Raw genomic sequence first — 13,866 nt, 5'->3', positions numbered from 1 at the left:
TTTATATACATCTTAAATGCAAATATTTTTTTATACAGTTTTTGCTTAATTCTCTGAATGTGTTCTTTCAGGAATTGGCCTTTTTTCAGTCTGCCGATTATTTCAGTAATCGATTAACCACTATTAATCTGATCAATTGCCACATCCCTGATTCCAACATGGCCTCTATTGCTGCTATGGTGGTGGTTGCACAAAGGCTGCTGTGCTTCACTTGGAGCCAAAGCTAACTTTTTGCCTTCATGTAGCTGAATGAAGCCAGATGAGAAAATACAAGATCAGGTTCTTAAATCAGTTTATGTGAGGGCTGCGTCACTCTGCTCTACTAAAAGCGACAGTAGATGTACATTGTAAACATCTACGTTTCGCCGCCGTGAAGACGATGCGCTGATGCAGCAGAAGTTCTAATGGCGGCCTCAGAGCATGTTATTAGGCTGTGAATCGTGGCTGAGGACTGTCTGCAGCCGCAGCAAGATGCTAAGATGCTGTGGTCTGATCATAGTGTTTAAGTCATTACTCACGAGGTCAATTACCCACACCAGTGATTACTTTTAATGCCTCAGTGGCACCCTGACCACCTGGGAAGGTTGTCTACTTTGCAAATTATTGTTGAATCAAAGAGGTCCGATAGCAGAGCCCTGTGGTTCATCAGGAAGTCCACCACTCTCGTCATGTAGAGGAAATTCTGGTCATGAAGTTCTCTGGTGTGGCTTTCGTTGGTGTCTGCCCTGCTTGATGGACTTTTATTGATTTTTAATTTGACTTTTTCTTTGATATTGTTAAATGAAAGTGTTTTTTATATTTCCAAAGGTGTTGCGAAGCATGTGGGGGACGCGCTTAAAGAACACTGCTCAAGGTCATCAAAGAAAATTTACACAATTGGAGTTGCACCGTGGGGAGTCATTGAAAACAGGAGCGATCTTATTGGCAGAGACGTAAGACAAGCCTCTTAATTCAAAGTGATCCGTCTTGATCTCTGGTTATTTCAAGAACTCTGCTTATACCTCTGCTTATTTCTCCCCACCCCCCACCAAATCCCAAATGCAGATTATTGTTCCATATCAGACCCTGCTGAATCCTCTCAGCAAACTAAATGTTCTCAACAATCTGCATTCCCACTTCCTCCTGGTGGATGACGGGACAGTGGGCCGATACGGGGCTGAGGTCACACTCAGGCGGGACCTGGAGAAACACGTTAACCTGCAAAGAATACACGCAAGTAAGGAAAGGTTTCCATCTACTTAAAACGTGAGAAAAAGCTTTAGCTTTTTATAATTAGAAAAAGTGTAAGGAAAGAGTTTTGTAAATTATTTTATTTCGAATTAAAAGAATGTCTTGAAAAAGTGTTCATAAGCCTGTTAAATTTATTCCACAGACGTTTTGGGATTTTCTCTGATAAAATAGATCAGAACCAGGTTCTAGATAAATATGAGATGGAAGGTGAATAATGCCCAGTTTTCAGAATTTTGTGCAAACAAAAATCTGAAAACTTGGCATGCATTTGGGTTCAACCGGAGTTAAAAAGGTAACGCTGGTCTGTCTAAAAACATCTGCCTCAATTCGGTTGAATGAACCCGATGCAGTTTGAATGCATGTGTGAATGCAAGCAGCCTGGACACCGCTAAAAAAGCAGGAAATGGACTATAGTTCAGGGAATTCTGGGTAAATACAACCAAAACAAATGTGAGTCTAGCAATAGTCCTACAGTACTAATCCTACAACCGCTAAAATCTGACACTACTCCATTTTGTTTAAATTTTGTGAGGAAAAAAGTTGTGCTCATGTCGTCTTTGGACGTTTTTGTCGTTTCCCTCAGTGGTTCTTGGTACAGCGCCACCACAGGCAAGGAGGGGAATCAGATATTCAATTATCTTGGGTCGTTGGATACAGTTCCATATGTCAGCTAATCGCATCAGCTGAAAATGTAACAAATGTTACAATTTTCGGTCCTAATTGAACTGAGTCTATGGACTATCAGGTGTGAAAACACTGACTTTAATTCTTTGAGGTGTTGAAAGTAGACCTGTACCAGAGAGGGTTGCATTTCCCACAAGGACTTTTAATTACTACTCGCTTCAGTGGCAGTTTGCGTCTGCCTGTTGGAAACTGTGTGATAGCAGCGAGATTGGTATCATCACCTCAACCTCTCACATAGTGCCTGCAGAGCACAGCTACTTTAAAAAACAAAAATCGAGGGATTTCAGCAGGTTTTCTGCATCACTTGTAGGCTCTGTGTTTGCAAATGTGGGTTTTAGTAAAAAGCGCACCAAAAAAGTCAAGTGTAAATTCACTCTTTTGCCCTTCTTTCATTTGTTTTTGTGGGGTTTTTTTTGTTTGTTTGTTTGTTTTTAGGAATTGGGCAGTGTGTTCCTGTCGTGGCACTGATTTTTGAGGGCGGTCCAAACGTGATCCTGACTGTGCTGGAGTACCTCCAGGAGAGCCCTCCTGTTCCTGTGGTGGTGTGTGAGGGGACGGGCCGTGCTGCTGACATATTGGCCTACGTCCACAAGCAGACAGAGGAGGGGGGGTAGGTTAAACACACAGAGGACAAATGAAAAATAAAAAGTAGACTGTTTCGGTGTCGGCTTACCCGGTCAAAGCCTGAATGAAATAATTAATAGTTGAGAAAAAGGCAAAGTCAGAATAAAGAAGGAACAATAATGATCAGTTTGCATGGTGAGATCTGTAGATATTTTTAAAAAGTTAAACAGCTGTTTAGTTAAAAGCATGGCATCATGTTTTATATATTAAATAGTATGTTTTGTTTTTCTTTAAGAGCAAAATTGTTAGCCTGTTGAGTTTTAACAATTCACATTTTGAATTTTTTGTTATCAAATCTGTAGCTGCTGCTTGAGCTTAAACCACAGTAATCCGCCAGCGATGTTTATTCAATTTCATTTTTCTTCCAAGTCGCAGTCTGACTCACGGAAGTCAGAATTTAGGACACAAGATTAGCATGTCTATGTACAAAAAGATTTGCCCATAACAGTGAGCCAGCCCGAGTGGAGTGAAAGTCCTTTAATACTTGAGTTTAATTTCTACAGTGAATGACACTAAAAGTACTTCTCATATGTTTTTACTTCTGTTTGTTGGAAATTATGTGGAATCTGTCCCTTTTTTTCCATCACAGAGAGAAAAAATCTATTCTGTTTTTGCTCTTTTTTGTGTTTCTTTATTTTAAATCACAAAAAATAGAAATTAAGTGGTTCTTTAAAAATAAATTTCTGAGAGTAGATATTTATCTACAAATATAAGTTGTCTTTTTTCAATTAGCCTTGTGATATTTGCCACTAATCTAAGCAAGTTTTATTTTGCTGGCCCGAGAGCAGCAATGCAGGGCTGCCCCTCCTCCACCTCTTGCTGCTCACTGACAGGCAACAAACCGAAAGAAGGTCACTACTCTACTCCAATATGTCACTCTGTTAGGTCAGCCAAAAATATTAATGCCAAACTAAGTCAGGTGAATTGTTGGCGCCTACTTGAATAATTAAATAGTTTATTGTTTGACACAGAGTGTTTTTGCAAATGATTTTCAAATGGTGGATTTAGGCAACCTTTCACGCTTACATAAAAGAAAATGTCCCCGTGACCTGGTGCGTTCACTGATCTGAAAAGGGTTGTATTTTTGGGTTTGACTGACGGATCACGAGTACGGGCTAGCCTTTAAAAAAAAAACACTTGCTAATTCTGGTCAACAACAAATTTGCATCTCTAGTTATCCCCAATAGACTTGAAACTGAACTGAGGAGTTTTTTGTTGTTGTTTATTTCTATAAAATCATGATTTCATTCTTACCCTTTTTTAGATCAAAGCCCCAAACATCCAACAGGGATGTAATTTAGTTAACCATAGCTCATGGAGACTTTATAAGCATTCGTTTGGTATGTGGGTTATCTCACTCCTCTTGTTGCAGCCTGTCTAGTTTCTTCGAAAGGAAAGTTGTAGCTCTTAGCACTTGGCAAAATATCCTTCGTTCTGCACATTCTTCAATCTTGTGGCAACAGGTTGGTGTTTGACGTATCCTGCAGGAACCAACAACACACCTGCCTCACAGCAAATGTTTTGACTTGAAATCCGACCCATATGGGTGTTAAGAGACTCATAATGGACAAAACTGAGTAAAATTCTTTGACTATTTGCTCAGTTTAGTGCAGCTTGTAAAACACTTCCGATATGCAATCATTACGGTAGTAGAACATCAGATAAAAGCCTCCTGTAATCTAGAGTTCATATTATCTGCTGAAGGATTCAAAATCCAACTTTTATGGCGTCGTGTATGACTCTAATCGTCGCTCCGCAGCGGCCTTCCCGATGGGGTGGAGACGGACATCGTCGCAACCATCAAGAAAACGTTCAACTTCAGTCAGAACGAAGCCATCCATCTCTTTCAGAAGCTCATGGAGTGCATGAAGAGCAAAGAACTGGTAAAATGTTGCATATATATATCTTGCGTATGTATAATCAAATAACATTATCTTTTTAAATGGATAATTGTCTGCCTGCTAAAGATTGTTTTATTATATATAAACCCAACTCTACCCATCTTTGCCATCATTGTAACTAGTGTATATTTTAAAAAACCCATTTAAAGTAAATAATGTTTAGCCTGGTGGTCCGCCAGGCTTATAATACACTGGGGAAACCCTGATTATTATTATTACTACACAGGATCTATTTGGATGCGTCATGCACACTCAGCCAGGTATAGCAGCAGACTGAAAATGGTTCAATAAACTGAATCTAATTAAAAGTAAACTCTGCAGACCAGAGGAGTTGGGCATCTCAGTCATATACTGTGAGTGACTGCACCCCCAGCCTCCACCCTCCACTTTCCCATGGGGGCTTTAGGAAATAAACAGAGAATAATGTTTTCACTGAGTCAAGTCTTTTTGCAGTGAACTTTGACCCTGTGTTTGCTTAGTCTATTTATGTACATTTTGGCGAATTTACACCATGAAACTGCAGATTTTTGATGAGAAACAGAAACAAGCAGGTGACGAAATTTCATGATGGTACCGGTAATTGTTTTTACTCCATGTTTTTAAAATGAATTTCGAATGAGCTGAACTAATTTATCCTCCAACTCAAAAGGTCATCACACAGCAAAAATACAAAATCTAACCAAATATTGGTCTAGATTCTAGTGCAAATTTGTATTTATTTTATTTCAAACATGATGGCAGTATAAAATTACATGAACAAGGAATGCAAAGACACATATGTTTTGTAGCACAGTAATCTTAACATGCTCAAAATATCTTAGTGTTGTCCCAGTTCAAGTGTACTAACTTATAACAACTTTTCAATTCGATATAGGAGCTTGTTTTAAGTTAATAACTACTTAATATTGACGTCAAAGTGCAGGTTATAAGTGAAATGATCTGCAAGTGGAACAAGACGTTTGAACTTATAACATGAGGAAAATGTTTTGTCCCCCAGGCAGAATATTTCATTTATAACAAGCACTTTTTCATCAATATTAAGGAGTTATTGACTCAAACCAAGCTTCTATTTCTTACCTATTTCAAGTGTACTCAGACATTTGCACTAGACTAGACCAATTCTTGGTTAATTTAGTGTTTTAGCAGTGTAAGTCATGGTAACGCTCACAGCGTCTCTGATGGCAGCCGAGGACCCCGGTGTTAGCAGTACAAACGGATGCCTGGGTGAAATAACGAGAAACATCTGGGCACGGCGTGTGGGAACCTGGTAATGATCCGATCTTGTTTCTTGGTCAACAGATCACCGTGTTTCACATCAGCTCTGAGGAACACCAAGACATCGACGTAGCTATTCTGAGGGCCTTGCTCCAAGGTTTGTGAAACGGCTGCTTACTAAACCATCATCATATTCTTCAGCTCGTCTAATAAAATAGGAGAAATAGATTAGATGAAGTCCTATGTCTTTTTTGGGGGTGGTATTTGGAGTTTAATATTGCCTTTTTTCACTGTTTTCATTCTGATATGGATATGCTTTGAGAACACAGTTCCCCCTCTGTGCCCTTCTCTTTGTGCTCTCGATGAGATCAGGTTGCTCACATTCACATGAACTCCCCGTTCCAACCGTTTCTGAGTCTCGTGTCTTTCAGTCTTTGCGTTGGAGGTGCAGGGATTCTACTTTACTCCAACGAAGGAGGAGCGAATTCCTCGGAGCACATTTTTGCGGCTCGTTCACCCTCATTCCAGGTCATCCCTGCTAAGACTGGAATATTTGCCTTTAACTACTTAACGGTTCAGAGAAACCAGTTTAGACATTCAAGACATCCAGTCAAGCACGAAATGTCTTGCTCTAAGGTGCAGTTGCCTTTGTTCGATAAAAATCTGTTTTGAAAAGGACCTCAAAGCTTTTAAAGTCATTAGGTAATACACAAAGCTTTTCTGTTTACCACTACAAGATGCAGCTTATGCAATAGATTGCTCATTAAAATTAGAAAAGGGAGAAGCAACAACACACATACAAGATGCAAAGTTTGCCAAAAAATGTTACATTTCTATTGAAATTGTAATTTGGCATCCAGATAGTGAATTATGTTTACCGGAGCTGCTAATCATGTTATTTTATGATCAAATCAGACATTTATGCTGTTTTATTTTACAAAAAATGTTTTTCAGTAAACCTGCCAACACAAAATACAAAAAAGAGAAACTTTTAAAGAATTTTAAAAAAGTCACCTTAAGTAGTAGTATTTAGGCAAAAGTCCAAATGTTTCTAATAAACAGTTTAAGAAATGGTCTGATTTTATCTTAGAGATGTAGCTAACAATTATTTAAGTGATCAGTTATTCTGACGATTAATCAAATAAAAAAAGGCACATTCTGTAGATTTTTTCACTTGACTACTTGAGATTATTTTATACAATATTAGAAATGCATAAGAAAATAAAAATAATCCAAATTCTTTTAAGAATAAAAGTACCATAACCACATAAAGGGTGTGCTGTCTAGAATAATATAGCGAACTGAAAAGAGGATCGTAAAAGATCATATCGCTCTTTGTGAACAGATGAGATGCATTTTCTCCATGTTGTTTCTAAATAAAAATTTGAAAGGAGAAAAAAAATACCAATTTTATTGCCTAAAATACAATAACCGATCATTTTACAGTAAACAAAGTACATGTAACGCGAACATGTGAAAGGCTTTCTGCTCGACTTAACATCAATATGTTGTTGACTATTTTTTGGATGAACTTATTAATAGTTGGATAGCAAAAGTACCCTTAAAGGAGTTCATTGTTTTTTTTTGTACCCCTCCAGGGGGTCTTTTGTGGGCTCTAGTGTCCCTTATATGACAGTAGGCTGACAGGAAACGGGGAAGGAGAGGGGGGAAGACATGCGGCAAATATCGTCTGGTCCGGGAGTCGAACCCGCGACAGCCGCGTCGAGCACTCAAGTCCTCCAAATATGGGTCGCGCTAACTACTACGCCACCACGGCACGCCCTTTTTTTTTTTTTTTTTTTTTTTTTTTTTTTTTTTTTTTTTTTTGAGTTCATTGCTTTTATTATTTTTATTATACAGAATTTGAATCAAGATGAGGTTTAAAACGCCACTAGAGTCTTTCTGGATAGATCATATTTACAGACCATACAAAATGTATTTTTGGCTTATTGACTGCTCTGAGGGCATTCTTTTATCAAATGGACTTTTTTGAGTTCATGTACTTCAGATAATGATTATTCGATGACTAATTTAGTTGACGATTATTTCAATAAATGATTAATTATGTTTAACCCGATTAGCCGTTTCAGCCCTATTTTATTAACTTTATGCTTATTTAAGTGATTGTGTGAAGCATTTATTCAGGGAAAACTTCAACTCTTTTCAGCCCGTTTATTGGTGGCCCATTGTTGTGTCTTTAGGTGCTTATGAAGAGCGGTTCAGGTGATGATTCACTGTGAAACGTTAAAGTTTGCTCCTTTCAGGCCCAACTTATCTAAAGGTTCAAACTCCAGTGTCCTTAGCTTTGTAAATTAAAAGAAAAAATATCCTGAGCTTCTCCCTGCATACGCCAATTTAAATGAAAAAGGTTTTACAGTTTTTACAAAAGCAAAAACAACAAATCCCTCATAAAAATCGACGTCAATGATTGCGATGACTTGCCTAATGATGATTTCAATGGGACGGCTTACAAAGCCGATCATATGAAAGGGATCAGCTCTCTTGGATTTAGCTCATCTCATCTGTTGCTCTTTGTGTGTAAGTGACTGTATTATACCTTTCCAGCTGCCTAACTAAAAACACAGTTAATATTTCATCGCCTACTTTCAAGCAAATGCATTTACTTGAGCTGCTTAACGAGCGGACCTGTGTGTTTCAGGCACAAACGCATCTGCCTTCGATCAGCTGGTCCTGACTTTGGCCTGGGATCGCGTAGACATTGCCAAGAATCACGTGTTTGTGTACGGACAGCAGCTTCTGGTATGTTTTGAAAACGATTTGTTTTTGTGTGGTGGTGAGTGTGTGAGTGTGTGAGAGAGGGAGCCACGGCTCCCAGGGACGTTTGCTCAGCTAAAAGCCTTCGGACTCACCCAGAACGACCTCGGTTTGTAGGGCAGGCTGCCAGGAACTGCTTGTCTTGACTGTAACATGAACCCCGTTACATTTGTCTTCATAAGCGACTCTGCAGGCCTGTGTTTATTTTAAAATTGGACTCTTGCGTAAATGAGAAGATGGATATTTATTTTTGCTTTTTTTTTTTGTCCTTTTCTCCCAGTATGTTTTGTTTTCTAAACACTGTTTTGCTACAAAAATGCACTTCATAACCGGTTTTTGTTTGTGTTTGTAGGTGAGCTCTTTGGAGCAAGCCATGCTGGACGCTCTCGTCATGGACAGAGTGGACTTTGTGAAGCTGCTCATAGAAAACGGCGTCAGCATGCACCGCTTTCTCACCATCAGTCGGCTGGAGGAGCTCTACAACACGGTAGCCTTGTGAAACATTCCCTACTTCATCAATAAATAAGAACCCGTAAGTGGTGAGCTTTGTTTAAATCTAATCTTTTTTTTTTTCCCCCAGAAACAACCTCCCAACAACCCAACTCTCCTCCACCTGGTTAGAGACGTTAAACAGGTAGTGGATCAAGGCTCTTTATGGCGTCGATCGGTCGATGTGAAGCGGGACCTTGCTAACATTTTGTGGTTTCCGTGTCGCAGAGTAATCTTCCCCCAAACTATAAAATCAGTTTGATCGACGTGGGCCTGGTCATCGAGTTCCTGATGGGCGGGACTTACAGGTGCAACTACACCAGGAAGCGCTTCCGAATCATTTACAACAATCTCCACGGCAGCAATAGGGTGGGTGGAAAAAGAAGCTAATTCTGGTTCTGACCTACTAAATGTAACTTTTCAAGAGAAGTATGGTCTTTTATTACAATGTTGTCATTTATTGCAGTAATACTAACGTGGAGAATCCAGTGTAGGACTGTGTGATTTTATCTGACTCATCAGATGGGCTACTTTATTACATTAGCTAATTAGCATTCAGTTGTACTGCTAAAATCTCCTGGAATTTAGTCATCAAAAATACTGCTTTTTATTTATGCTGTCCTGGAATAAATTGTGGAGAAGAGACCACAAATTATTCTATCAACCATATCCAAGGTTATTTATTAAGTTTTGCAAAAACCATTCATTAGAGTTAATCATTGTTTATTGATCGAAACTAACCTGTTTCCCCTTAATTGGCTCTTATTAGGAAATCAGTATGGCAATTTTTTTTTAAAAATCAAAATCAGCAATTCTCACCATCTTTTTCCTTAAAAACTACAAAGTGCATGCATCCATAAAAAAATCCTTAAATTCATGTTTCTAATATTAAGGCATTAAAATGTGTTAAGAATAGTAATAAAAAAGTAAGCTACCCTTAATTGCAGGTCTTAAATTTTCTTATGGCAGGACTATTTAATCTTGTATGTCCTCCTAGACTAAACGTAATGGGTTTTTTGGGAGGACTTTTCTATCAGACAAAAATTTGAGCTGTGTGCTACTGCTTTGGGCAGACATCTTACATTCTGTGACCAGAGGCTACCAGTAGATAGCTGCTAATGAACCCTTGCTAGCTACTTAGCTAGGTTTGTTGCGTCCATCATGGATTAAGTGTAAATTTATTGCCAGTTGGCTGGACGATGTTCATTTTTGCTCTGACTCACTACTAATGCCAATCCATATGATGCTGGGTGCGTTCTCGAACAACCCACTGCAACTAAAAGCGATTATTTAGCTTGATTCACTTTAGTAAGATGAATAAAAATCAGTTAAAGTTTCAATGCTCTGATGTATATCAGGTTGATAATCTAGTTGGGGTGTGACAAGATCTCGTCGCAATAATAGAACATCATTATATTTATTGATATCTTGTGATCACTAGCCATTTGCGGTCATCATGGCTTCACCTGATGAAGCTGTGATAGAAGATGCTCCAACTCCTAAATCAGTACAAATGGCAACAGAGTTACAGACATCAACAATATATAAGCACTGCAACTTGTTTGACTGGAGGAGGCAGAAAACATCGCAATAACAACCAATGGCTGGACATTACCATCACAGTGCACAGTATTCATAGTTACTGGGATATGGTACATGATGTACTGGAGGCCAAGCAAAGCTGAAGCATTGCCTTAAGATTTAAAGATATTTAAGAAATCAAAAAATGGCATTAATTTGTGGCAAAAATCTGTAAAAATACAGAGTAAAGGAATTTTGCAGCCTAACTTTGGTCTGAAGTTCTCTTTAAATTATTAAAATCCTTTCTTGTTCTCATGAACTCATTGTTTCGTCTCATCTCTTGGGTTTGTGTCCTAGTAATCCCTTCATTTTCTTTTGGATTCAAAAAGCGCTACTTTGGTCAAATACCTGCATCACTTTTTTTTATCTTTTATGTGTAATAATACTTAGTAGGGAGATCAGTGATTGATTTTTAAGACCTCATTTTAATAATGCATCTTTTGAAACCTGTCTTTGAGGTTGAGACAAAGTGGAGGAAAGTGACTGGTAATATTTGTGTTTTGCACAGAGATCTGGACGCCACCCCGCGGGTCCCGGCTCTCATCTGAGAAAGAATCATGAGACTTTCAGCATGCAGGCCGACAAGAAGGAGAAGACGAGACACAATCACTTCATCAAGACGGCGCAGCCGTACAAGCCCAAGGTAAACTCCTGCTGTTCAGTACAGAAGATGAGGCTTCTTCCAAACACTTTCCTGAAAATAAAAAGGTTTTCAGTCTTTCTGCTTCGATGAAATCGCCGCTAAAGCCTTGCCTCTCTCCTCAGCTGGAGAGTACCGCTGAGCAGAACAAGAAAAGAAGCAAGGAGGAGATCGTGGACATCGACGACCCGGAGACCCGCCGCTTCCCCTACCCTTTCAACGAGCTCTTAGTTTGGGCAGTGCTCATGAAGAGGCAGAAGATGTCTCTCTTCTTCTGGCAGCACGGCGAGGAGAACATGGCCAAGGCGCTGGTGGCTTGTAAACTCTGCCGCTCTATGAGCTACGAGGCAAAGAAGAGCGACGTCGTGGACGACACCTCGGAGGAACTCAAAGAGTACTCCAAGTGAGGTCGCATAACACTCACGTTTTTCGCCAAACGATATTCCCGTATTAACAAACGTCCGTGATGCGTTTCAGCGAGTTCGGGACGCTGGCGGTGGACCTGCTGGAGCAGTCGTTCAGGCAGGACGAGACCATGGCCATGAAGCTGCTGACGTACGAGCTGAAGAACTGGAGCAACTCCACGTGTCTGAAGCTGGCCGTCTCCTCCCACCTGCGGCCGTTTGTCGCTCATACCTGCACCCAGATGCTGCTGTCAGACATGTGGATGGGACGGCTGAACATGCGCAAGAACTCCTGGTACAAGGTTCATGCTCCATCTAGATCTTTATTTTTGGTTGCAAGCAGTAGGCTGGGCGGACTTTTAGTGGGAGAATCTGGACCTTGCATTGAGCTCTTATTATTGTTATTGCTCATTAATGTTGTTGTTGTTGAACACTAGTTGGTATTATAGTTAATGATGAAAAGCATCATTTATGATGGTTCCTTTTGGAGTAAGCTTTTTATAGTCATTTGAATGAGAGTTTATACACAAATAATTCCTAAATCCATGTTATAACTGATCAATGTAATGTCTATTTCAAAAACTACTTGAATACTGATGGTCAATCAAATTAGTCAAATTTATGCGCAAAAGCAGATCTGGTTGCCTTTGAATTTTCAGTAAAGAAATGTACAAATCTCAATAAGTCAGTGCTGAATCAATAAATCGGATTAATCAATTGTCAAAATAATTGATAACTAATTTAGTAATTGATCAATCGTGAACTGGAGTATACAGACTTTTAAAATAAATGACAATTGCTGGAAGAATACTCCCACAGAGCAGTAATTGCATCAAAAGTGTACAAAAATATGTATATCCTGCATTTACAAAATGGAACTGAATTAATTTATCTTATTTTATAATCTATTTCTAATAGTGTAAGTTGGTTAAATGAACAATGTGCCAGTAGTTTCATTTGATTTAAATAATTGATTTACTATAATAATAATTGGTTGCAGCCTAAATTAGGATTTTTATCAGTTCATTTCAGTAATTGAGTTAGACATAGGAAGCTCAAATCTACATTTACTGTGCTCACAATATTAAATTTTTATTTCTGTAAATTTAACTGATCATTACAGCTAAAGAAAACCCAAAAATTCAGAATTAGAAATGTTTTAAAATTAAGACCATTAAAAAATGCTTTAAAAAAAATACAGAAATGTTCTCAAAGTATATTCACACACTCAAAACAAGGATGTTGGCTTGATATATTATTACACTTTTCTGGAAAACAGCATGTTGGACTCATTAGCTGAACACCAAAATTATTAAATCTGTAATCGTTATAATGGATGAAATTTCCTTTAAAAAAAAACAACACTTTTTCAATGATGCTCTTTATCCAGATGCATGTGTATATAGTTGACGTTGACAAATCTAGCAGCAGCCACCCACATGAGTGTGTATCCTGCGCTCCTTCAGGTGATTCTGAGCATCTTGGTGCCTCCTGCCATCCTGCTTCTGGAGTACAAATCTAAAGCGGAGATGGCTCACATCCCTCAGAGTCAGGACGACCACCAGATGACCATGGAGGACAGCGAGCACAACTTTCAGAACATGACCGAAGACATCCAGATGGTAGGATTCACTCCTCGTGATTTGTCTGCTGCGGGTTCCTCAACGGCAAAAATTATCCAGAGTTTTGCAGATTTGAATGAAATGCTGTTCTGTCACTTGATTGGTCGTCCAACGCGGCCTCTCTAACCTTTTGCACAGGACGTCTTCAAGGAAGCCAGAACCCACGAACATCCGGAGGTGAAAAACGACATGGAGAAACAAGTCCGCTCCCGAAAGCTTCCTTTAACGAGGAAGATCTATGCCTTCTACCATGCTCCCATTGTCAAGTTTTGGTCCAATACGGTACGAAATTAATGCAAAAACATTGACCGCTTTTTTTTTTTTTTTTTTTGTGATCTTTTAATCCGTAACATATCAAATGTCAGAATTTTGGCACGTTTCACTCACTTGTTGACTGCAACTGTTTTTTGTCATGTTGCAAAAACAAAAGAACAATCAGTCGGCTCATTACGTTTAAACACAATCCTCTATAACTAGGATTCCGCACATTCAGCTAGTTTTTTCCCACCTGGGACTATTTATAGCTCAGAGCCGATTCCCTGGAGCCTGGGATCCAATGCGGCTGGTTTTATCTGCAAACACCGGGCTGTTTTTCATGTTGTTCAAGTCCGAGGGGCGTCGATAAGATCGCTGGACACTGGCCGACATAATACAGCCTCAGCCTACGCTTATCTAAATCAGCTGTACCTGTTTCCATCCCG

At 39.2% G+C, this 13,866-nt stretch overlaps 1 protein-coding gene across 3 annotated transcripts in view; it reads left to right on the top strand.

The window, feature by feature from the left end:
• The window catches only part of trpm7 (transient receptor potential cation channel, subfamily M, member 7), a 45,084-nt gene that overhangs the window by 14,990 nt on the left and 16,228 nt on the right, over positions 1-13,866 (top strand). For 2 of the 3 annotated variants that reach the window (XM_032561573.1, XM_032561574.1), the window contains exons 6-19: positions 808-932; positions 1,045-1,216; positions 2,350-2,524; positions 4,298-4,421; positions 5,739-5,811; positions 8,314-8,414; positions 8,782-8,916; positions 9,010-9,063; positions 9,147-9,287; positions 11,008-11,142; positions 11,265-11,542; positions 11,617-11,845; positions 13,010-13,165; positions 13,304-13,447. In XM_032561573.1, coding sequence (XP_032417464.1) covers positions 808-932; positions 1,045-1,216; positions 2,350-2,524; positions 4,298-4,421; positions 5,739-5,811; positions 8,314-8,414; positions 8,782-8,916; positions 9,010-9,063; positions 9,147-9,287; positions 11,008-11,142; positions 11,265-11,542; positions 11,617-11,845; positions 13,010-13,165; positions 13,304-13,447 — 2,042 coding nt within the window. Of the gene's footprint in view, positions 1-807; positions 933-1,044; positions 1,217-2,349; positions 2,525-4,297; positions 4,422-5,738; positions 5,812-8,313; positions 8,415-8,781; positions 8,917-9,009; positions 9,064-9,146; positions 9,288-11,007; positions 11,143-11,264; positions 11,543-11,616; positions 11,846-13,009; positions 13,166-13,303; positions 13,448-13,866 lie in introns of those variants that run through there. The other variant, XM_032561575.1, reaches the window with a different exon arrangement.

The sequence above is a fragment of the Xiphophorus hellerii genome, chromosome 4 (genome assembly GCF_003331165.1).
Source record: "Xiphophorus hellerii strain 12219 chromosome 4, Xiphophorus_hellerii-4.1, whole genome shotgun sequence".
NCBI classification, from domain to species: Eukaryota; Metazoa; Chordata; class Actinopteri; order Cyprinodontiformes; family Poeciliidae; genus Xiphophorus; species Xiphophorus hellerii.
Note: the sequence above shows the minus strand (reverse complement) of the source record. Positions and strands in the feature narration are given on the sequence as shown.